Genomic DNA, 25,738 nt, shown 5'->3' on the forward strand with positions numbered 1-25,738 from the left:
CTTGGTCTTAGCGCCTCCTAACCCCCCCCCCCCCCCCCCCCCACACGGTGCTCTCGATGAACCACATCTATGGTTCTTAACCTGTTCTGACCTTGATTCACCATCTATCTGTTCTGCCGATGTTGAGGTCTTGGGTTGTGTGTGTGTGTGTGTGCCTTATTCATCTCTATGACTTTAGCTCCCAGCACAGAGCCTGATCCTTGGAGGGTGCTCAACACCTACTAAAAGAATGAATGAACACCCACAGATCACAATGAATGACTTGGGCATGAACGGCTCTTTGGGGTTAATTGCAGTTTAGATTCCTCTACTTAGGGGGAATGCTGAGAGTTAAGCATCCAGAATCACAGTTGTGTTTTCCTACTAGGCTAAGAGCTAAGATACAGGTTTTCCATTCTCCAGTGTCTGGGATTGGAAAGCCTGAAAGATTGTCGTTGGACTAGATTTTAGAGGTGTTCAAACATTTCCTGAGGGTCTGCCATGAGCTAGGCACAGTGCTGTGTGCTGGGGATACACAATAAGCAAGAACAAAGCATGGTTCTTGCCCTAAAGGACTTCCAAGTCCATGAGGGCAACAGGCACCCCCGCAGGTACTCAGTAAATATGAGCTGAATGGAAGAATGGACCAATTATCATAATGCCGTAAGATGTGTGCCATTCCAGGGCCATATAGGGACTGGAACACAGAGAAAGGGAGAAGAATCTCCCTTTTAATTAAGGGCTAAAATGGCCAGGAAGGAGACAGAGCTGAGGGGAGACTGTTGGTAAGACGGGTAGGGTCAGGGAACCATGGCCTGATGATGGCCCTCTTACTGCGAGGACAAAAGAGATGACGAAGGTCAAGGGTGTAGTGCACAATGGACAGTAACGACCTTGCTTCCCCTTAGTTCTGGGCAGCCAGGAATGGGGTACAGAGGGGAGCAGGTTGGGGACAGATCTGCTTGGAAAAGGAGCTGGCACTGGGAAGTCAATGACATTTCCCCAAAGGAGGATTCTGACAGAGGCAGAATCTCAGTCAGGGAGGATGACTGTGACAGGCCCCAGTCACAACACAGTGACCAATCCTAAGGGTGGACGGCACCTAGACCATTCACTAAGCCTAATTCTCACTTAGTTTTTCTCCTACATTTGGAACCTTCAGTCTTTTGTTCTCTTAGTCCCCTGTCCAGGAAACCTGAAGAAGTGGGAGTGGACAAAAACAACAGGAAAAGGATCTTTCCACATTCAATATCCAAATGCTTGTCCCAGAATCTAATCTTTTCACGTTTCCTTATATATTTATCAAATTCTAACAGCGTGACTACAGGTGTGAGGCTCTTAGTTAGGCCGAAATATTTCTTTTTTGGCCACACCTGTGGCATGTGGAAGTTCCTGGGCCAGGGAAGGACCCCATACCACAGCAGTGACTCAAGCCACTGCAGTGACAATGCTGGATCTTTAACTCACTGTGCCACAAGAGAACTCTTAGGCTGAAATATTTCTAAAAAATCACTGACTTTTGGCCTTTGCAGAGAGTCAGCATTGCTGGCCTTATTAACCCCACTAGAGCCCAGGGCTTGCAGTGCTGGAGGCAGTGCCCCGAAGAACCATCAGACCATCAGGATCCTGCTCCCTTCTTTCATCCAGAATCCCTGAAGACAAGACTGGCCTTTCTATGCTAGCACTGACCTTGTTCCGGAGCTCCGCAAGAGCTGGGGGTGGGAAGGCCACTCCCACTGGCCCAAAGGCTGGTGCCTTTACAAACGGTCTTGATGAAGGATGTACAATCACTCCAAGCTTCCTGTGCCTCCCCATTCCTGCAGGCTCACAGTAAGCCTGACTCTCTGCAAGAGTGGCAGTATAGCACAGAGCTTCTGAGACCATGGGCCGACTCTAAGTGACCTTACTTGTGACCTTGGCTAAGTCATTTCATCTTGATAAGGGACAAGGGACAATTCTCCTTTGATGGGTTATTGTAGACAATTAAGATAACAGATTTAATGTGTCTAGCACATACCTATAGTTATCCATTTAGTAAATATTATTATGTGATGCATCAACAGACCTTTGTTGGCCAGTCTGGGCCTTGAGCTCCCATTGGGACACATCTTTCAATGTTAAGACATAAGCAGGAGCTCCCTTCATGGCTCAGCGGTTAACAAGCCCGACTAGTATCCATGAGGACGCAGGTTCCATCCCTGGCCTCACGCAGTGGGTTAAGGATCTCATGTTGCCACGAGCTGTGGTGTAGGTCTCAGATGTGACTCAGATCCAGCATTGCTGTGGCTGTGGTGTAGCCCGGCAGTTGTAGCTCCTCTTCCACCCCTAGCCTGGGAACTTCCACATGCCACCGATGTAGCCCTAAAATGTAAAAGCAAACCAAAACAAAAGACATAAGCAGACATCTGGAGCACATCAGTGTGGGCCAACAGAAGCACTGTCCTCCTCGCCGAATGATGGGGTCTGGATCGTCCTTTACCACTTCACTGCCATGAATTTCCTCTGCACATTCCTACAGATTCTGCTGCTTCACATCCACAAAGTACTCCCCATTTTCTGAAGTGGCTTCACAAGGCTGCCCTGAGTGCTTCTCACCAAGGTGGGCACTGTCGGAGATGGGGCAGCAGGACCAGGGCTGGGGGCTGCCACTTGCTGCACAGCACTCACAGGTGCCTTCACCTGCTGACAGCCAGGGCTTGGCCGGGGCAGGGTCGGAGGAACAGCATGGCCTCGCAAGAAGTGCTTCCCGGATCATCTGACAACACCTTGGCCCTTGTCTGACCCACCATGGTACAGAGAAAGGAGAAGGCTTGGAAAGCATGGTAAAGGCAGGCTCTTCGGTGTCACGAGAAGGGTAAGATTAGAGGAAAGGTGCTTCTTTGGGAAAACACTGGCATTAGAAGATGAGAGTTCATTCACTCCTCCGCTTCCTGAACACTTTCCCTGTGCCAGGCCCTGAGCTGGGACAGCCTTTGCTTTAAGGAACCCACAGTCTGGCGAGGGAAGTATGCAAGCGAGTGAAGAATGTAGTACAGAGGCTGCTCCAGAGGCGGTGTGGGGTTACGGGGTTCCCACTCCCAGTGTTTCCTTCCATGTGGAGGGTGCTCCCTGGAGTAACAGGCCAGGCCTCTTTGTACCCCTTCATCCCCTCTTCTCTATGGAAGTGGAGCCACAGCTTTGAATAGGCTTCAATAAAGGAAATGAGCAGTGAGCCTCAGACGTTGCCTGCTTCCTCCCTTCTGGGAACCAGATGCCATCCGGAAGCACTTTATGTTCCAGGCTCTGAGTTCTATGGGAGCAAGCTATGCTCTCATGTGGGGAGGCCTATGGGATCCAGAGCACCTGTGACATATTATGTCAGTCTGTCCAAGTGTGAGGTTCTGTGTTAGGAAGCCCATTATGTCCACAGAATCCCTTTAAAAAAATTTTTTTTTTCTTTTCTTTTCTTTTTTTTTAATGGCCGTACCTGCAGCTTATGGAAGTTCCTGGGCTAGGGCTCGAATTGGAGCTGCAGCTGTGGCAACAACAGACCCAAGCCACATCTGTGATTTATGCTGCAGCTGTGGCAACACCGGATCCTTAACCCACTGAGCGAAGCCAGGGATTGAACCTGCATCCTCACAAAGACAAGGCTGGGGTCTTAACCCACTGAGCCACAATGGGAATTGCCCCCTCTGGGCCTTAGTCAGTAATAAAGATGAACTTAGGATTCCATAAGTTTTTCTCTTTGTCTTATCTCTCAGTTGGTTACGAACCTGTATGCAGGAAACAGGGATGCCATTTGCTGGGCCCCTTTGAATTACAAGGATCCCTATCATTGACTGGATGTTGTCATGAGCTAGGCATTCTATTTGCAAAACTGCTAATCTCCACAACCATAGTTCGTGGTAAGATGAAATAAAGGTGACAGATGATGCTGGTGATGCTAGCAGAAAGCATTATCCTTGAAATCTGTTTCATAGAAACCTGATCCTGGAAGTGACCTCAAAAGTTCAGGGTAGGATTAGATCCTACCTGAAGAAGACCATTGGCCAACCACCAGACACACTGCCAAGGACAGGAGGCTCATTCCCTTATGAGGCATCCTACACCAGTAGCTTCCAACCTTCCCCTATTTCTATTCTGGCTCCACACACTAGGAGCATCCTTTCCGTCCTCGCCACCCCTTATGTCTCCTGTGAGTCTCACTGATAGGTGATAGTTAGAGCATCGGGCTACTATATTTTGTGACAGGCTACTCCAAGAAAGTATTCATGTATGTTATTTTAACTGAAACACAGCATCTCTTCTGGAATGGAGAAGAGACAGAGGTTAAGAGCAAGGGTTCTGGGGTTGGAGAGATGTAGATTTAACTCCTAGTCACTTACTAGCTATAAATGGTAAGCCTTGGGGTAAGTCGCTTACACTTTCTGAGCTGTTTCACTTGAATAACCTAGTTTAGAAGCTTTCTAATAGAGCTGTTGGAGCACTTAAACAAGCTAATGCATATATGATTCTTAGGCACTATGCCTGGCACACAGTAAGTGCTCAATAAACAGTGCTTTGATACAGTTGCTATGTACTTAGGCCTTATGCTAGACGCTGTGGGTACAGAAATGGATACAACAGTCCCTGACACGGAGGACTATTAGTCTAGCAGAGGAGACATTCATTTCAGAAGATCAGGCTGCAGATTTTCCGCAATCTGGTGTAACGTCATACTGTCTGAGTGAGCCCAAACTCCCCAGAGCATACGGATCCCTGGGGGCATTCATTCCAAAGAGACCAGGAGGATGTTGGCAGAGAAAGGACTCTGGTGTTTCCAGGGCCTTCTAGGAGCAAACCTTCCCTGGGACTTCCGATCCTACCTCCAGGAGCAGAAAGAACAGGAAGAAGCTAGCTGGCTCTTGAAACAACAGCTTTGATTGTGAGGATGGATTTAGCCCTGTGCTTGCGGCTGCAGCCCTGCCCACAGGCAGAACAGGCATCTGCTGATGAGCCCACTCCTCATACTCCCTTCATCCACCGCCTGATATATGATATGTGGTTGACATGACATTCTTTCACCAGGGACAAGACCTGATGGTAATGTTTCTAATGAGTTCTGATTGTGCCACTTCTTCCTGCTCAAAACCTCCAGTGTTTCTCCAGCACCTTGTGAGGGAAGTGCAAATCCCTTATCTGAGCATCCAGGGCCTGCTGGGCTATGGCCCAACCTCTCATCTCCTGCAAACCCTTCTAGGCACCCTATGCCTCAGTTCAAACCAAATGCCTCTGTTCTTGGTATCTCTTCATCATCATGGCAAAATACACTCCTGTCCAAGCTTCTAGGCCCAGCCTGAATGCCACCTCCTCCACGAAGCCCAGGCTCTCTCCTTGGACTCTACAGATGATACACATTTCGGTGGCAACCACTATTGCACCCTGCTCCCCATCGCAGCCATCTGTGCTAACACCTCATCTGCCAAATAGTCTGATTATTCTGGTGGTCTCTGAAGACCCTCTGTGACATCTAGTCTCCAAACCTTACATAGGGCAGGAGCTCAAAAAAGATCTCTGAATTGAAACAAAAATGTATAATATAGTGTACGGAGGGCATCTTAGCTCCTTTCCCAGGAGCTGATTCTGAGGTGGAGAAGGATAGAGGGAATCATCCATTTGAAGTATATCCAGAAAATGTCATGAAAGTATTTGCACATAGTAGGCAGGATTAATATTTCTTTCTTTCTTTTTTTTCTTTTTTTTTTTGTCTTTTTGCCATTGCTTGGGCCGCTACCGTGGCATATGGAGGTTCCCAGGCTAGGGTCGAATTGGAGCCATAGCCACCAGCCTACACCAGAGCCACAGCAATGCAGGATCCGAGCCGCATCTGCAACCTACACCACAGCTCACAGCAACGCCGGATCCTCAACTCACCGAGCGAGGCCAGGGACCAAACCCACAACCTCATGGTTCCTAGTCGGATTCGTTAACCACTATGCCACAACGGGAACTCCAGGATAAATATTTCCTTTAAAAAATGCTGTGGTGATAGAACTTATGTCCCTTACAATTTCTTTTTAAAAGTCCCTCTTTTTTTTAGGAGTTCCCCGTGGCCTAGCAGTTAAGGATTTGGCATTGTCACTGCTGTGGTTTGGGTTTGATCCCAGGCCTGGGAACTTCTACATGCTGTGTGCATGGCCAAAAAGAAAAAAAAGAAAAGTCCATCTAATTATCAAGGGGGATTGCTTGGTATATGGACCTCGCTGTCTATCTGTTGGCCCCCAGAAGGCAGAGATGTGTTGAAGATTTTCTGGCCTGATTAGTGGAAGAGTTGGTATCAGACAAGGATCTAAGACATTCAGTCTCCTCTCAAAACTGCAACTCCTAACTCTTGCTTTACAAAAGCCTGCTAAGACTTCTGTGGTCACTTGGAAGCTCCACAATACTTTGCACTAGACAAAGCCTCTGTATATGCTTTCCAAGGCATGTACAGACTCAGACTCATTCTTTACTTCCTTAGGTATCTCTGAAACATGTAGATGGGAGAAAGGTTTCCCCTCTCCCCACGTAATTTTTACCCTATTCACTGCCATCTTCATTCTGGGGAGCATTACTCGAGCAATCCATTATAAGCTAGGATTACCTATAAGCGAGATATTATTAGTTCCATTTTCCAGATGACAAACTCTGACTCGGTGAGTACTTGCCCAAGGTAACCACAGCTGAACTAAACAAGGCTGGATACGATTCCGAATTTGGGGATATTTTCACTGTGCCAGGCTAATGTGGACAGTGAAATAAAAGCCACATACTTGGCATAAACTGCTACCTTCCCTGGAAAGTTACCAAGCTGGAAAGATCACGCTATAATATTTTATTAGTTAGACTGTCAGAGCTGAAACGAACCATTCTGCAGATGAGGAAATAAGTCCAGAGAAATAAATTAAATTGTCCAAGTTCATCCTGGTAGTTTTTGATGGAGCTGGAGCTGACTCTTCATCTTATCTCAGCTCTCTGAATGGACAACAGGGAGAGGAATGTGGCTCTAGGATCTTTGACAAACCAGCTGATTTGCCCTGGGGCTTCATGGTAACCATGGAGAAGTGACTTTTTTTTTTTTGCTTTTTAGGGCTGCACCCAAGGCATATGGAAGTTCCTAGGCTAGTGGTTGAAACAGAGCTACAGCTGCCGGCCTATGCCACAGCCTCAGCAACACCAGATCCCCGCTGCACCTGTGACCTATACCACAGCTCATGGCAACGCCAGATCCTTAACCCACTGAGCGAGGCCAGGGATCAAACCTGCAACCTCATGATTCCTAGTCAGATTCTTTTCCGCTGCGCCACGACAGGAACTCCGAGAAGTGATCCTTTATTCCCCAGGGCCACTGATGTTCTAGGCCAGCGCTGTCCAGCAGAACTTTCTGGGATCAAGAAAACCTAGATCTGTGCCGCCCAACATGGTAGCCACCAGCTACACATGGGTCCTGAGCACGTGAAACATGCCTAGTGTGACTAAGGAACTAAACTTTTCTTTCATTTTAATTAATTAATTAATTATTATTATTATTCTTTTTTTGGTCTTTTTAGGGCCACATCTGTAGCATATGGAGGTTCCCAGGCTAGGGATTGAATCAGAGCTGTAGCTGCTGGCCTACACCACAGCCGTAGCAACATGGGATCCAGCCGCGTCTGCATCTACACCACAGCTCACGGCAATGCCAGATCCACTGTGTGAGGCCAGGGATCGAACCTGCGTCCTCATGGATGCTAGTCAGATTCATTTCTGCTGACCCACAGTGGGAACTCCTCTTTCATTTTAATTTAAATTCAAATACAAATAACCATTTGTGGCTAGTAGCTATGATACTGGACAAAACAGTTCAAGGCCCAGGAACAACATAAAGTTATAGCATCTCAGAGCCAGAAGGGACCTTTAGAATCAGTTAGTCAGACTCCAGCCTGGCAAAGGACACCCTTCCATATCACCCTAATGACTCTGTTTGAATGTCTCTGACAACCAGGGACTCACTACCATCCAAGGCAAATAACAGACACACAAGTTCTCTTCCCGCATTCTTGACATATAGGATTGAGCTTCACAGGCACTGCAGTCTTTTTCTCTAGACAACGGAAAAGCAACTGCTGTGGGGTGAATATGTGAGTGCAGCACCGTCTGGCTATCTTCCCCATTTGCCCCTGGACAACCCTTAGTGTGTTTTCAAAATGCAGAGCTGAGAATGGTTCTAAGACACTGGGGATGTGTTGACCAGAGTGAACAAGAAAGGACCACTCTTTTCCGGGGTCTGGAGCCCACCGTTCGGCTAAGAAAGCTGAGCTGTGCTGAATTTTTTTAGAGCAGCTCGTATCATGCTACAGGATTCTTTTACACTTGTAGATAGCTAAAGCCCTCAAGCCTCATTCTACACTCTTCTGAAAACCTACATGTCCTTGTAACCTGTACCTGTCCAATTTTCTTTTATTATTATTATTATTATTATTATTATTATTGCTTTTTAGGGCCATACCCGTGGCTTATGGAAGTTCCCAGGCTAGGGGCTGAATTGGAGCAACAGCTGCTGGCCCACACCACAGCCACAGCAACGTGGGATCCAAGCCATGTCTTCGATCTGCACCACAACCCACAGCAACGCCAGATCCTGGACCCACCAAGTGAGGCCAGGGGTCGAACCAGCATCCTCATGGATATTAGTCGGGTTTGTTTCTGCTGTGCCACAAGGGGAACTCCCTGTCCAATTTTCTTTTGTAACCCAGACATAGGACCTGTGGATGACCTTTAAGATACAGGGAATGTATCAGCCTCACTGGGCAGAGAATAGGGGAACTGTATTTCCATCTCTCAAACTCCTACACCTGTATCTGAATTGATTCACTCAGGAAGTTAACAGGGCACTGGGAAGCAAAGCAGCCAAATGGAATCTTGCACAGCAGAGAAAAGAGTCCCTGGTACAGCGAGGGAAGCGGGTCTCCTCTTTCCCCTAGCCTTGCCATGTGCCTGCTCTTCGTTCCTTCCCCTGGCCTTGCCATGTGCCCTCTCTTCGTTCCTTGGGGATTTGGTGATCCAGCTGCCCCTCCTGACCTTGGCCGGGGAGCACTCCCACACTGGCTCTGACTACAGACATAATGGGGGAAGGAGAGAAAAATGCCTTTTTATTATTAACAAGACTGGGGGAGGTAGTCTATCATTTCTGGGTGGGGTGATATCCATCAGCAAAAAATGATCTGCTAACTCTCCGGGAAGCATTAAGAGCAGTGATAGGAGAAATAATTGCTTATGCCGAGTGCAAAGAAAAGATGCCTCAGCGGAATGGAGGCCTTTAGCAAGGCAGGTGATTGCGGGTGGAGGGAGGGAGGCGAGGCTCCCCAATGACCTCTGGCAAGAGGAAGAAGCGGGAGGGGCAAACTGAAACCTGCAAAACTCAATTGTGGAAAGATCCCCTGGAGGCACCAGTAGTGCTATTAGAAGAAGAAAGCGAAAATGGAGAAATGGCTAAGCAGCATCAGATCACCAAGAGGCTGAAATAAAGGAGCTGTCTTCCTTCCCCAGGAAGGGAGGTTTTTTTTCGCTTCCCTCACACACCTTCCCCTCCTCTAGTCCTGCTCCCTCTGGAACCAGGCTGTGGCCTCGTGATAAAGCTTCTTTCTTACACTCTCACCCCCTCTCCTGACTGAGTGCCAACCCTCCTGGGTTCAGTCAGAGTGGCAGGAACAGCCTTTTTGTCCCCTCATCCAGACCTAATCCTGAAGTCACTCTCCCCTCCAGCTTGCACAAGAGCTGTGCTCTGGGGATGCTTTTTTTAAAAGTCATGTTTTTATAATTTGAGTAATAGCTTAATGCAAGTATTAGGAAAAGAAAAGCCTCAAAATCATTTGTAAATGTAATACAATAAGAAAAGGAAGGAAATACATAAAACGTTAACAGCATTGAGTTGGAAATGGCTAGCATTGCCTTCATTCTATGATAATGTATTTTCCGAAATATTTATAAATAAGCATGTCTTGCTTTTAAAATGAGTAAAAAAGCTCCTAACAGAGCTGATGAAAACCAGTGTCCAATGCTGACAGAAACCTATCACAGAAGCCTGCAAGCTGCTGGTTTCATTCGTCAAACACCCTGAGAGACACACCACTGCCAGATGAACCTTCTTGGAACTTTATTTTGACCAGATCCCTCACCTGCTCAAACAATATACAACTCCCTACTCCCCTCTCCTCAGTTCCTTGATCCAGTGGGAACTCTGGCAGCCCTGGGGCCGCCCCCATTTCACTGCATTAGAGGTGCTCCTTTTCATGTCTGCGTGCCTCCCAGAGATTAGCTGCCAGAGGCAAAACAGTGAATGCTTCTCTAATCCTGCCCCTTAAACTCAGGTTAATCCCAACAGGCTCCCACTACTCTGAAAGGTTTAGGATTCCAAATCCTCAAGTTCCATTTTGGATCACTTTTTACTGAAGGCTTTCCCTACAACCTGTATATCAATCCAAACCTTTGGTAAATCGCATCCCTCTTTTGAAGATACTACAGAACCATCTGTTTTTCTTTGTTCTCAATTAATACAGCCCAGAGCTGGACCACTGCAACTGCATTCAACGGAGTGCTTCTTAGCAAGAGGCTGGAATTATAGTGTAAATTCAGAAGCTGCTCACAGGGAACTTTACCCAATGGTCTGTGATGGTCTATATGGGAAAAGAATCTGAAAAAGAATGGATGTGTGCACATGTATAACCGAATCACTCTGTTGTACAGCAGAAATGATCACAGCCTTGTAAGTCAACTGTACTTCAATAAGACTTTAAAAAATGAAAGAAAAAAACAATAAAAAGAATAAAACAATTTCAGAAGCTGCTCTGGTAAAGCCCATGGAGAGGTTCAGGACTGGGACATCCAGTGTAGAGTTGAGGAATACCAGGAATCATTTTCCAGAATCCACAGCCATTTTGCCCAGTGTTCTCAGACTCTAAAGACAAGCAGGTTAAAAAAAAAAAAAGCTAAACAGTACTCTCAAAGCCCTGTACAGGGCAAATTATCTCCACTGGGTTTAGGGTTGAAATGCTGAGAAATGAGCCAGTTTGGGGTCTTTGGCGGGCTAGTCAGTGTAAGCCCCTGATCCACCCCCACGCGTCTCTGACTCATGTGGATGTGAGAATCTCCATGGCACCACCACTTCTGGGTCACTGAAATCCTAGGACCTGGCACAGGGCCTAGAAGGCAGGGGTCTGAGAGGAAACTATCTGAAGTCAGGTCTGTCTCCAGACAGAAGCCGGGAACCACAAGTTTGTTTACAGAAGAATCTGGAGGAGCCATGCGATTCATTTGTTTGTTTTGTATATCTCCTTCCCAGGCCGGGGAGTAGAACCCGTGTGTGTGGAGCCAAATGTACACCCAGAGAATGCATGTGCTGCTGAGCAAGCAGGCAGTGTGCTGTTCTAACACTGTGACCTATTGCCAGAGTTATTTTTAAAACATGTTTTTCTTCCTCCAAATCTTACTTACTGTGTGATCCTGGATAAGTCTCCTAGCCACCTAGGGGCCGTTTCCTCCTTAAAGGAGAGAGTGACTATTTTAAGAATTAGAGCGGATGTGTGTAAAGTCCTAGGAACGCTTCAGTGTTATTAAGCCTGCAAAGGGGTTAGAATACTGTTGGGCACAGCAAATATTCAATATAAGGTATCACTACTATTATTATTATTTCCTTTCAAGTTCAAACTCCCATATTAAGTAGCTCCTCTTCTAGAAGAATCTTTCACAGAAACTTTGGATGCTAACTTGGCTCAACTGCTGGCCACTTGTGTGCCCTTGGACAAGTCACTTCTCTGAGCCTGATCTCCAAGAGGGGTAGGAACCTGGCCACTTTCTACCACTAAAGAAATAATCCAAAGGACAGTTCTTCTGCAGTCCATGTTTGCAAACATGTCCTAGATGGATCCAAGGGGGTCTCTGTAATGCACGCTTCCAAGGAAGATACTTGTTTTTGTTTGTTTTTGTTTTTTCCCCAGGTAGGGAGTTATCCACAGTCATCCGTACTACTTAGATGGGCTTACTTAACAAAACATCCTCTTTCTCTGGTTTGAGATAGAGCTGCGTAGATGCTGTCTATGCCAAGACTGTATTTTCCTTGAGGACAGAGGCCTGGCCTTGCCCTGCACGTGTCCTCAGTATCTGCACATAGTCACAGCGCATCTCCCTTAATAACGGGGGAACGAATATTTGTTAACAGAGAGCCATCATTTGTGGGCACCTTCGACTGGCAGCCTAATAACGAATCATTCACTTCCAGTAAGCAAAACAGTATTTGTGTATCTAAATTTGAGTTCAGAGACTGCAAACCTCCTATCCACAGGTCAACTCAAGTTTTCTTTTTTTTTTTTTGGCTTGCTTACATAACGCTTTAAACATTTTTGAGTTGGCTTTCAACCTTTACAAATTGGGAGATTTGGCATTAAAAAAAATCTTTAAAATTTTTCGTTTCTGTTGAATATTTGGAAGATCTGACAATAATCTGGGCTTAAATGATCAGCAGTGGCTGAAGACAGCTGCCCATTTCTGTGCCCCCCAGCTCACCATAGTCTCCTCTATGCCCTCAGGGCTTTCCAGAGCTATCCCTGAATCTAGCTGTTAATCATCAACCTTCAAAGCTTAGGCATTAACTCGCAGTTTTCCTGCATCGAAGTTGTACATTACATATAAAGTCGTGTGTTTTGCACGAAGCACTCTGAAGGAGGGCCAGACTTGACCAAAGTCTGCAAACATGTACTAGATGATTTTGAGGATATCTCTAATGTACGCTTCCAAAGAAAATACTTGTTTTTTCCCCGATTGGCAAGTTATCTCTTACTTCATGGGAGTCAGAGCAAAGAGATAAATCTCATGTACTTATAAATGCAAACTGAAGCAGAAGAAGTAAATAATGGCCTGAAAGGCAGAAAAGCAATTTTAAAAAAATTAATAAATGATGAGACTATTAACAGCACATGAAAACGGTTTTTTTTTTTTTCCTTCCCTTTAATATGATTTTTACCTTAAACACTGTGTCCCTTTAGGTAAGGGAAGAAAAGTTAATAAAGGAACCTATCACTCAAACTTAATTTTTAGTATGGCAAATAAACTGCTTTAATGAAAGGGCTGGAATCCCCAGGTTTGCACATTAAATTTTCATTTATCGTAGAGAATGGAAATTATCGATTCGGCCGTGGCATCCTGCATTTTGAATCCTACAGTGCCTCGGAAGCCCACTTACTGCTGGGTGCAAATGTGTTGGCAGCATTTTGATGCAGGGTGAGCACAGGGTGGCTGAGGGGGTGGGGAAAGGGATTTTGAGAAGGGAAGGAGGCAGATTGGCTCTTCACAGAAGGAAAATAATCAGTATTCCTTGTCTTGAAGATTCTCTGAGACAAAGCCCTGCTTCTGTGGCCTCATGGGCCAGGAGGTGCATTCTGAGATCAGAAAAGCCAGGTCCACTTGGCCTTTTGGGAATCCCCACGGCTTCATGAAATACATTATTTTCATTTTATTTTTTTTCTTTTAGGGCCGCACCCTGGAAGTTCCCAGGCTAGGGGTTGAATCGGAGCTGCAGCTGCTAGCCTATGCCACAGCCACAGCCACAGCAATGCCAGATCCAAGTCACATCTGCCACCTACACCGCAGCTCATGGCAATGCTAGATCCTTAGCACACTGATCGAGGCCAGGGATCAAACCCAAATCCTCACCGATACTAGTCAGGTTTTTAACCCGCTGAGCCACAACAGGAACTCCCAACACTTTACTTATTAAAAAAGCAGAATGAATGGCTGATGATTTGATCCTAAGCTCTTGGGGAGGTTTGGATTTTAAGAAAACTATATGAATAGTACCTTTCGCAGTTCAAGTTCAGGGTGTTCATCAAAGGAAGAGTAAATGCCTGACATTCTAATGCTGAACTGGATAGCACAGAACAATCAATCGAACCCACAAACACAGCTCTCAACCTGGTGTGGCCTCATCAAAGAGTTGGGTGACAAGAGCATCTCATATCAAAGCATAAAAATAGGTATTTTTTCCCTTTGAAAGAATTGAACCTTCCTACCTCTCAGAGGACTACCCCATAATCAAACAACTCTCGATTATTTCCCCTTAGAGAACTCACAGGGACTGATTCTAAGCTGAGACCGAGACAACCAGAATCAAGCCCATTTGGGGGTCTTTGTGAAGCACAGACTGTATGAGATCAGGAAAGCCATCATCTTTAGAAACAAGCCAAACGAAACTGCGACAGTGGAGCTGCTTCAAAGAAAGGAGAAAAGGAAGGAAGAAAGATGGAAGAAGGGGGGGAAGAAAGAAAAAGAGAAAGAAAGAGAGGAAGGAAAAGAAAAAGTACAAAAGAGAGAGAAAGAGAGAAGCGACATAATATTCCGAAGAGAAAAGGTCTCTGTTCTGTTGTGTTTCTGTTTTGATACCTCTCAGCTAAGATTATCTTAACACCAACGGTCTCCTGTCAGTCTAGATGTTGGAAAAGTAAACTCAAAAGTTCTGGTTTTGTATTTTCAGATGCTAAGAGCTGGTGCCATCTATAGATTTCCATTCTGGGAGAGGTTTCTCTTTTGTCCTACTTTGCGTCAGACCTGCTGTCGTGAGGATAAGGGCACCCAGGAGACACCTCCCCGTGGTTTAATAGGCTATGAAGGATGGGACTCATTAACTGGCTGGCAGCTGCCCCCAAACAGGATGCTGCCTGGAGGTGGGGGAAGAAGGGGAAGGGAGACGGGGAGGAGGCAGGCTCCATCCAGGAGACCACCACTGGCTCTCGAGGGGTCAGTGGGGGCGGGGAGCAAACTGCAACACCTCCTGAAGGATCCCCACAAGGTAAAGTCTGAACAGGGAGAGTGACAATCCAGCCACAGACACCTCCTTCCGGAGGAGCAGCCTCCGGGTGCTGTTTTTCTTTTTCGACTTAAAACAATCCCTCATGAGATATTATCAAATGGCCTGATTATTTTGGGGTTGCTAAAAGGTTACTTTTGCTGACGTTCTTTTACTATGGTCCCATCAAGGTTATAGTACCTGCCCCAATTATGCCAGTGTGTTTATTTATGACTGATTTTTCTTTTTTGAGTTTTGGTTAGGAGGGTCCTCTTCACCTTTAGGTAAAGCCAAGCTGCTCAGCCTGGCACGAGAGGCCCCTGCCCACCTCGCATCCTTACCTTTTCATTGTCTCCCCACTCAAACTTAGGCCATAGCATTCTATATGTCGTTCCCCACTTGTTATAGGCATTTGCACAGCTTTGCATGTGCTGTTCCCTCTGCCTGGAACAGCTTCCTTGCCTCAGCTAATTCCCTTGGTTCTGCTCAGATCAGCTCTGCAGGCTCGGGATCACAGGCCTTCCTGCTGGAGGTAGTCACCCCTGCCCCTGGATTGGACGGTCTGCAGCGTGCAGTCCCCCTCCCTCCCCTCAGCCCTCATCTCATTCTTCTGTAGTGATCTGCATCCCTCACTTAGTACCATGGATGGTAAATGTCCCCTGAATAAATAAAGAAGCCACTACCAGCTCCCTCATCGCCTGGGTTTTTTTAGATCAAAGGGGCGACGTTTAACCAGTGCCTCCCGCATAAGGAGCTAGCATATAACCTCTTACCTTTATGGTTTTGGTCTGGAGTCTGAGTCCATTTAAAGTGTTGATGGCTTTCTCTGCATCCTTTGGGTCAATATAGTTAACGAATCCATACCCTAAACTCTGTCCTGTGGAAACATTTTTTAAAAGAGAGAGAGAGAGAGAGCTCAGTATCTTTATAGAGGTAACACTTCCCTTTGCAGTGCATCAAAACCGTCTAGTATATGGTTCCTTTTACACCGGGGTGTACTCCCAGGTTGAGAAGTTTCGAGTTCCTCCATCTCTCATGGCGGGCGGTCTCTCAGCTCACAGGAGCTGCTCCCACCGGGAATGGGTAAGCGGCCCCTGCACATCCACACCATATACACACAAGTGTCCCCTTAATTGGGAAGAGGTGGGGCAGAGTAGCAGGCAAGAGCAAGTGTGGTTTGTTAGAAGAGATCTGGAGTCCTGGGGCTTTTCCGATCCGCTGTGTGACTTGGGAGAGAACTCATTTGATCTCCTGTTTTCTTCCCATGTTTCTCCTCTGGAGATAACAGCACTTGCCGCAGACAGGTTGGAGAGGGTTAATGAGCTGTCATATATTAAATGCCTACCTAGAGCATAGTAGCTGCTCAACGAAAGACAGCAATGCTACGCTCAGTCCTGTAAAATTGGGGCAAGGGCTGGATGCAGGAGCTGTGTCTGCTGCCTCAGTCATGCCCGCCACTCCCACACTCAGAGGACTGTAGCCAGATCTGAGCAGCAAAGACTGGGGACATTTATAAAAGTGAAGGCATGGCCAGAATTTAAAGTAGTTGCTACAAGTCATTCATTGCTTTCATCATAACCCCCAGCCTGAGAACAAGAAAAAAGCAGGGTTCTATAGGAAAGTATTCAGGAGCTCCTATCACAAAGGAGAGAGTGCAAACACATTCTGCAAAGAAGATTTAGCTACTTTAGGTGGAGATGGCATCAACTTGTCTGGAAAGAGAGGTAGCAAGTGACAGGGCTCCCCCCTAAGCGAAATAAAAATAATGTGCTTGCGATCGTGCCACTGATTATAAATAGTCCATCAGCTCTGCCATGTGTCATCAGCCAGAAATATCATTAGGAGACTTTACATTTTCTGACATACCCTTTAAGAAACACAGAGCTTAGGGTGGCTGCAAAACCAGCTTGAACTTCCCAGGCAATGTTATTGATTTGTGGGCGGCAGCAGAGCCCAAGGGGAGGCAAATGACAGGACGTCACATGTCGGCAAGACTGATTACATAAAGCTCTCTTTGGAGTACTGGGGCCAGGGCTGGGAGACAATACAGCAAAAAGCCTGCCATGTCCTGGTGACAGGAGCCCATTTCAGCAGCCAAAAAAATCTTTCCAACAGCTTCTGTTTTGCTGGTAAATGTCTGTGTTTGTGTTGGTTGTAGGAGGGAACCTGGGAAACAAGTTGGGTTCCAGATCAGAAAACTGGTGACTTTGTTATCCTTTATATAAGGTGGAAATAACGAGAATCATGAGGAAACTCCGTTGCATTTTTGTCCCCCAAATGACAGTACATTAGGATATTCCTTTCTGTTTTGGAATAACAGGGTTAAAATGGGAAATACAGGGGCAAACTTAGCCAGATATATTCTTCACCCGCCAGAATTAGTAACCCAAGAAGGGGGAGAGAATGAAGAGCACATGTAGCTACTAGGGCCCTTCTCTTTCCATTTCACCCTATTACAGTGTGAGGGAGTGGTGTTTGTGTGCATGTGTCTGCATGTGTGTGCATGCACACGCGCGCACGCACACACACACAGGAGAGTAAGACAGAGAGAGAGGTGTGTGTGAATTACAAGACCCTGTCCCATGTTCCGAGAAAATTTCTGCAAACCCAAAAATACATGAGACTAATTCATTGGTTTAAAAATATCATTTACCCTAAATTCAGCTCCACCTCATGACGCCTAACTAAACTCACCTAATTAAGTCTATTTTCAACGTGCAAATGTATCAGTCCTATTTACCTTGTATATAAGAGAAGCCTTAAAAAGTACTTTAAAATGTTCTAACAATTAGTTCTTTTAAACAGGCACACACACTAAGTTGAGGGGTTTTAAAAGGCATTTTTAAAGCAATAAACTCCATGGTAAACCTTATGTATGGAGCTCTAGGAAACAGGTTAAACGGTCAGTCTATCCAACTACATTTAATTTTATAAAATTTAAATTAAAGATGAGAAATATAGACAAAACATTCACCCCCTAACTGCAAGCAATCTGTGATTCGTTGTACTGGTGGAATACATGTGGAAGAATTTATCGTGCTTACCAGTGGTGTGTGTGCCCTGATACACCATCTTTCTTTCTAATTCTTCATATATTTATGGAAATCGTAAATATGTAGAGTGGCTCTGATTTTTATATTCTATATTTAATCTTTATTTTAGACCTTTGCTTCAGGAGGAAGGAAAGCACTCAGATCCTAGGAAGGTTCTGAAGGTCAAGTGAAGGAAGGACTCCTGCCCAGCAAGATATGTCCTATCTGTCCACTCGCCTGGCCCCAAGCCACCATCACCTTCGTACCTGACTGCAATTAGCACAACTGGGTTAGCATCACCTGCTATCGGTTTAGAGAGAGACTGAATTTAACATCAAGAATTAGGGTGCTTTGGGGAAAACTAAAAACTAGACAACATCATTTCAGAAAGAAACGGGAAAAAAGATCGGAGACTCTCCTTGATATAAAATAATGAACTGCAAGAGTTCCCATTGTGGCTCAGTGGTAATGAACCTGAATAGAATTCATGAGGATGTGGGTTCAATCCCTAGCCTCACTCAGTATCCGGTATTGCTGTGAGTAAACACGGCTCAGATCCTGCATTGCTGTGGCTGTGGCTGTGGCCAGCAGCTACAGCTCCAATTCTACCCCTAGCCTGCGAACTTCCATATGCCGCAGGTGCAGGCTTAAAAAAAAAAAAAAGGGACTGAAAACTCTAAAACAGGACACTGCACTGAATAGGAGGAGGACAGAGATGGAAAGGCTTGCCTGTGAATTGAAAGATATGAGACAAACTGGTAGCACAATGAAACCACCTGTGGTTAGCCTAGTTTACGAACAGGCTTCTTCGTATGGTTCTTGTCATCATGGAAGGACTACAGCTAAGTCTAGTGAAAAATACTTGGTGGACCTAAGCATAGTCTTTTAAAACACTCTGGAGAGGACTAAATCCCTAGGTAGAAAACATGGAAACCCAAGCCTCATTTCTTTCAGAAACTGTTTTAGTGGCGAGGGAAAGTAAAATGAGGAAGAATTTTATGTTTTAATTTTGGTGGCCAGATATTAGTGATGGGGTTTGGATTTGCATTTCCAGATTTAAACTGTACATAGAACATAGAAAAATATGATTGAAACAAAGAACACCAACACTATTGCCGTGAGAACCAAGAGAACCACCATGCCAGAAGGGCCTGGGGACCCGGTGTGCTAAGTGTGTGCATTTGCCTACCAGAAATAAAGTCTTTTTGGTCTTCTTTTTCTTTTTTTTTTTTTTCCCCCTCGCAAATAACTGCATCATCTCCCTTTATCAGCAGTAGCAAGATTTAACCATACAGGTACGGCAAGAGTACTTTCACAACAGAAAATTAAAACAAACTTTATTTTTGCTTCCAATTTGTCAGCGTATTCTGATAGCAAGTTGAACAAATGAAAACATTAAATCGCTGAAGTTATGTTTATTGAACTGTCAATAAAGAAAAAATAAAATCATTAAAGAAAAGATAAAATATTATCGAGAAGATCACCTCCAACATTTAGAAACTATAGCAAGTGCCTGGCTCCTTGATGCCCAGGTGATCTACGACCCTTACACCTGGCCAGTCCTTAACTGTCCTGACTAGCAGGCCTGGGGGAGAGACCTCAGTGACCATGAATGGGCAAGAGAGGCATTCTTGGCGGTTTGGGCTGGAAACTTAAAATTAGAATGCAGTTTCCAAGGGAAAACTGTTATACATAATGGCTACATTTTTAAAGTGCTGCAGTGTATTTTGGATCAAAAAGATTCTTGTTTTTAACGAGCTTTTCTTAAATCTGAACCTGGATATTTCCATTTTTTCGAAGTTGCGCACATGTGCCTGCACACGCAGACGCACGTCCTGCACGTCCTCGTACTACGATGTGGCAATGTCTCTCTTTTGTTACACTAACTTGGATCCCTCCCTTCTCCCATTGGAAACCAAATACTTCTCCCTACTAGAACTACTTTAAAAAGTCTGTATCCTTGAACACAGCAGGTACTCAACAAATACCAGGTTAAGTGAAAGAATGGATCCACACAGTTGTACTAATTCTCCATTGCTGGAAGCATGTGACTGAGATGTGTTTATGGTGGTGGAGAGAAGAGGCTGAGAGGGGAAGTTGGGAAATTCATTCTCTATTTGTGAGAAAGGGAGAATAGGACAACAGGCTGACACCAGGGGCTGGAAAACCATGTTCTGGTGGTGAGTGCCCCTCCAGCACAGATCAGGTGAACAATAAAACCAGCCCTGCCCACCTTTCCGCAGAGATTCTGTTTCCAAAGTGCTTTCCCACCTATTCCATTTGATTCTCACAATAACCCTGTGGGAGAAATGATCATCGTTTACAGACGTGGACACTGAAGCTCCGAGAGAACAGCAGTTTGCTCGACTCTCAAGTAGAGTCTAGATCAGGGGTTGGCAAATTGTTTTATGTTTAGGGTGAGACAGTAAATAGTTTAGGATCAATGGGTCCCCCGGTCTGTCATGATAACACTGCCCTTGTACTGTGAAGGTCGTCATGCACAATATGCAAACTAATGAGCATGGCTGAGTGTCAATAAAACTTTATTTAGAGGAGTTCCCTGATGGCCCAGCTAGTTAAAGATTTGGCATTGTCACTGCTGTGGTGTCTTTGATCCCTGGCCCTGGAACTTCTCATGCTGTGGGCGTGGCCAATTTAGAAAAATCGGCAGTGGCTCCATTTGGCCTGTGAGCCATAGTTTGCTGACCCTCTGGTCTAGCTCTTTAGACTCCAAATCCACTCCCCTTTGCCACAACCACAGTTACTCCATTTGAACTAAAGTGTGACTGACAACCATTCTGAGGCCCTGAAATACTTCTGAAGTTTTTTTTTTTTGAACCACCTGAGAAAAAGCAAATTACCTTCAATAGTTTGTATTAAGCACTTTTATTGTATTCAAATTTGAGGAAGTGTCACCATCAGAGTTGCTTATAACCCTTCATTTTCCCAGTCACTCTGGACAGAAGTTGTTTTCCTTGCCTTTTGGATCCTGGGGTTATGACAGCAGGACCCCAAATGTGACATCCTAACAGCTGACGGCAGCAGCAGAGACGCTGTCCCCTCACAAGGCTGACTCGAAGGAACCTCAGCATTTGTGCACGGCCAACCTGCACACACCGCTCTTTCTTTTCTCCCAAAGACGTCATTCTCCAGAAACCTCCCCTCATCTGCAAAAGCCCCCAAGGGTGCAGCCAGATGGGTAGCTGCTGTTGATAAAACCTTCCGAGTTGAGTAAGGAATTTTTGTAGATGATAGAACCCCTAGCTCAGGCTGAAATTCTGTTCTCAAAGCACATGATAAAATCCCCAGTCCCCTGCAGATCACCTGCAAGGCAAGAATCCACATGCTGGGTTCACCACAGCCAACTCCAACCCCCAGGACTCCCTCGGGCCAGTCCTGAGGTGACTTTCCCTGCTGTCAGCTGCCTTGAAATCTACCTCAATATGCCCTAAAAAGGGTCAGCGAGCTCTGAGGTTGTTATTGCATATATACATGCATGTGGGGCCCCACACCGTACTTGTCGTATATCCTTGGTTACAGCATTTACGCTTCAGCAGCCTGTGACCTTATCTGGAAAAACAAGGCTAATCCCTTATCCTTATAATCAAAGGATCACTGTGAGGATTAACTATATTAACATGTGGACGAACAGCGGCTACGATTTATTCATTGCCTACTTTGTGCCAGGCACCCTGCTAAGTGGCTTACTAAAATTACCTGATTTAGTCCTGTGCGAAATGGGTACCATCGGGCCCGTTGTGAAGATAAGGAGAGTGAGGCCAAGAAATGTTCAATCACCTGCCCCAGGTCAACCAGGAGGTAGGCGTCCAGGCTAAGACTTGGATGAGCCCAGGTCTGTATGACTTCCCAGCTCAAGCCATCTCTCCACAGGGACTGGCCCCAGTGCAGAGGCAGAGCACAGCATCTGGCATCAGGCTAGAATGCTAGGGAGTGTGCCCGCTTGTGCTGGGGGCTCTTCCCCTTCTTCACGCTGAATGGGGTGTTTTGAGATTCTAGAGCATCTGTGGCTTGGCTCCTTTCCATCCCACCTCGGTGAATGTTTACATGTGCTGGACAGTCTGAGTCTTGGCATTTCTCCTGCAAAGGCAGTGTGAGTAGAGCCAACTACTCGGACGATTTCTTTTCCATTGGTAGTTCGCACAATTCCTTCAAACAAAATATAGTTTAAAGTCTTGCTACTCTGAGTGTACTGCCTATACAGGCATCACTGGCATCACTTGCAGACTTGTAAGAAATGCAGCTTTAGCTTATGGCTGTGTGACCCTGGCTAAGTTAAATGAACTTTCACGCATCCTTGTTTCTGAGCAGACTATACATCTAACCCACAGTCACAAGGAAGGGAAGATCTGAAAAGGAAGCTCTCAGAATTTCTTAATATATGCTATTTCTTTTCATCCTCAAATTTTGCATTCTTATTTTGCCCCTTTTTGCTAGTCATCTCATCTGTAAAGTGGACTTAATATTACTTTTTTCATGGTGTTATTAGGAGTATTGAAAGTGATAATGCATGTAAAGTGCCTGGCATATGGCCTATGACAGACTCTCAATAGATGCTGGTTTTTTTCTTTTTGTGTTTTTATAGCTGAACCTGTGGCATGTAGAAGTTCCCAGGCTGGGGGTCGAATTGGAGCTGCAGCTTCTGGCCTACACCACAGCCACAGCCACAGCAATGCCAGATCCAAGCTGAGTCTGCAACCTATACCAAAGCTCATGGCAACCGTGGCTCTTTAGCCCACTGAGCAAGGCCAGGGATTGAATCTGCATCCTCACAGAGACAGCATCCTCTAATCAGAATATCACCTCATTGATGGAAGAAACCAATTTTTTGTTCTCTGCTATATTCCCAGAGGATGGGGGTAAGTGGTATGGGAACCAGATCCCACAAGACACATCTAAAAGACATGCAGGCTTTTGTCTTGAAGGAGAGAAGACTCTAGAGGTGCTCAGAGCCCCTTCCAATATTTGAAAAGCTGCCCTGGGAAGGCAGGGTAGGCTTGCTATGCAAGGTCCCAAAGGAGAGAATGAGGATCAGGCAAGAGAAGAAAATTAGGGAGTAGATTTTTGCCTTGATGAGAGGCAAAAATCTCTAATGATTTTATACTAATGATTTTATAAGGATGTTGCAGCAGGTGGCAAGACTGACTCATAAGATCCCTTTTAATGCTAAGATTCAAAGGTTCTAAATTATATTTATTTGAGACCTGATGCTCACAGTTTATCCTGATTTTTAACTGAAAAACTACAAATAGAAGAAAATATTCATTAAGTACCTACTATGGGCTAAGCACTTTGCATTCACTATTATTTAAATCTTCACAATCTCTGAAGCAGGTGTTTTCATCCCTGTTTTATGGAAGGAGAAACTAAGCTCCAAAAGGAGAGGTACCATACCCGGGGTTACTTGGCTAGAGAACAGTAGCTAGACCCATCTGATTCCGGAGCCTGGGCATGTTCTGCTGTGCTCTGGTTTCTTGAAAGCGTGCTCATTCATGTGCTAAACATCTGCTCTGACATAGCTCAGTGTGCCTGAGACTTTGAGAGAGCCCAGGTTTTCGAGTCCTATCTCCAGGGCTTCATTCTTTCCATTTAATTCCACTATACACCCCAAAGTATCTCATTCCCATTTTCCAAACTGGTTATATCTGTCCAACTGGATCTGGAATGTCACAGAATGACAGTCTTGGAAAGGACATAACTCTCGTTTCCAAGTCTCTTCTACAGATTCAGCAACTGAGGACCAAGGAAGAAGCAAGCAGTTTATGATCTAGTAAGAAAGTCAGAACTGTGAATCAACAACTGTAGCAGAGTGTGGCTAAGTGTTATGACAGTGAGGAGGAGAGAGGGTTTTTTCTGGAGGATCTATCTGAGCTGAGACTAATTTGAAAAAATGGGTAGGAGATAGCCAGGCAGACGGGGAAGGGCATTCCAGGAGGATGGGCAGCTTTAGCATCTATCCCTTGAGGAGAGGGGACTGCTCCTCAGTTTACAGCTATCAATTCCTGGAGGCCAGGGGCTGCTGAGAGCAACATGAGCTGCCAATAGCATTTCTATGTTGAGTGCTCAGAGTGTATACATGAGATCTCCCCACACCTCTGGCACAGATTCAGGAATCATTTAGAAATCTGAAATTTTGAGTGCCTCTGCCCTCTGCCAACAACAAACACTACTAGAAAAGACAGGACCCAGCCTCCCTTATTCTGAATTCCCAAAGTATTTAAAATTACAGTGAACCAGTAGTGGGTTATTTCCAGAGGACACATTCTGGCTTCCTAAGTAGATGTGATTTCCCAGAGGTTGAGAAAGTATCATGAAGCATCAAGATGATACCAAGCAAAGCACTTGGTCCACAGTGGGCACTCAATATAAGCCTCTTGAACTAAAAGTATTTCTCAGTGGACACTAAGTTCCTTAGGGCAGGGACATGGGTCTTGCTACTCTTGGTACAACCAATATCTGGCACATAGTAGGCTTTCAATAAATATCTACTGAATGAGTGAATGAATGAATGAATTCAATAAGCAAATGAATCGTAACAAAATAGTTATTTCTGAGTGCTTACTATCTGTTAGTGCTGTACTGAGTGCTTCATTTCTTTTTTTCTCGGCTTTACTGAGGTATAATTGACATAAAAGCTTGTAAGCTATTTAAAGTATACATCATAATGATTTGATATATGTATACACTGTGAAGGGATTCCTCCCACCTAGTTAATTAACACATATTATCTTTTTTTAAATGAGAACATTTAAATGATACTCAACTGCTTTATTTATATCATTTCATCTGGTCCCTAAAACAATCCTACAAGGTAGGCATTATCGCTGCCATTTACAGCTGTGAAGGCCCATGTCCAGGGGCCTCAGATGCCAAGACAGAAGTCCATCTGGCTCTAAAGCTCATTCAGGCTTTCTAGAGAGGTTCCTGATTTCAGAAATGGTGTCAACCAAATTGTTTAAGTTGATGTAAGATACTATGTCTGTTACTTGGTAAGGTTCGTGGAAATTCAGAGAATAGATGATGATTTCCAGGAGTCCCCAAAGGAGGAAGGACCAGTTACACAGCTACACTATTTCATAAAGAAAAATAACCAACCAATTCTCAAAGGAATTTTTTTTTTAAACTTGCCCTTTTGGTTTGTCCTATAAAATAAGTTACTCCAAATGACAGATCTTTAAACATACATTTCAGTAACAAACCTCAATAAGTAAACAAAAAACTGAGTGAATCTGAACCTTATTTTTCTTCTGCCTGTTCAGGAAAGAAAGATGATTCATAGGATAAAAAGCTAGTATCAACTACTTAGACTTAGTGGAAAAAAAAAAAAACAACACAAAATAATGACAACAGTAACAACAAAGAAAAAATATTCGAGATAATGTAGTGGGGACAACAGAAGCCTCAGGGACAACTTTCTCACCTTCAGCACTTATCACACAGAAACAAGTGTTCCGACTGATAACCCTGGGGCAATGAAAGAATCTTCATGGAGGCAACATTAAATTATGTTCAGAATATTCTTATAGGCAGGGAAGAATAGTCACATATTTAAATATTTTTAACAAGAGTCGAAACAAAAAGAGGAGGACTTTGGCGAACTCCCAGCTTGCCAGAGAAATAAGCTTAATTCTTGGTCAGCTTACTCTCGAGTGAAACAAGGTTCTGGACATCAGAGAGACAGGGCTTCCTTGAATGGATGTGAACCAACAGGTGATTCCAGAAATGCAGCTGATGTCAGATGAGGGTTTAGCAACAAAGGAAGACGAGGTAGAAGAAGTTATTAGGTTAATACAAATTACATGCACTGTAATCAGCCTTTGGGGAAAATGAGACTGCCTATGGGGGAAAAGTTGGTGGGTGAAAGGAACAGCTGAATTTAGGCACTAAGACTCCA

General features: G+C 45.0%; 1 protein-coding gene across 2 annotated transcripts in view; it reads right to left on the reverse strand.

Annotated features, from left to right (window-relative positions):
- ELAVL4 (ELAV like RNA binding protein 4) overlaps positions 1-25,738 on the reverse strand; it is a 143,404-nt gene that overhangs the window by 12,648 nt on the left and 105,018 nt on the right. For both annotated transcript variants that reach the window (XM_047789146.1, XM_047789145.1), the window contains exon 3: positions 15,568-15,671. In XM_047789146.1, the coding sequence (XP_047645102.1) occupies positions 15,568-15,671 (104 nt within the window). The remainder of the gene's footprint in view (positions 1-15,567; positions 15,672-25,738) is intronic.

The sequence above is a fragment of the Phacochoerus africanus genome, chromosome 8, assembly GCF_016906955.1.
Source record: "Phacochoerus africanus isolate WHEZ1 chromosome 8, ROS_Pafr_v1, whole genome shotgun sequence".
Taxonomy (NCBI): Eukaryota; Metazoa; Chordata; class Mammalia; order Artiodactyla; family Suidae; genus Phacochoerus; species Phacochoerus africanus.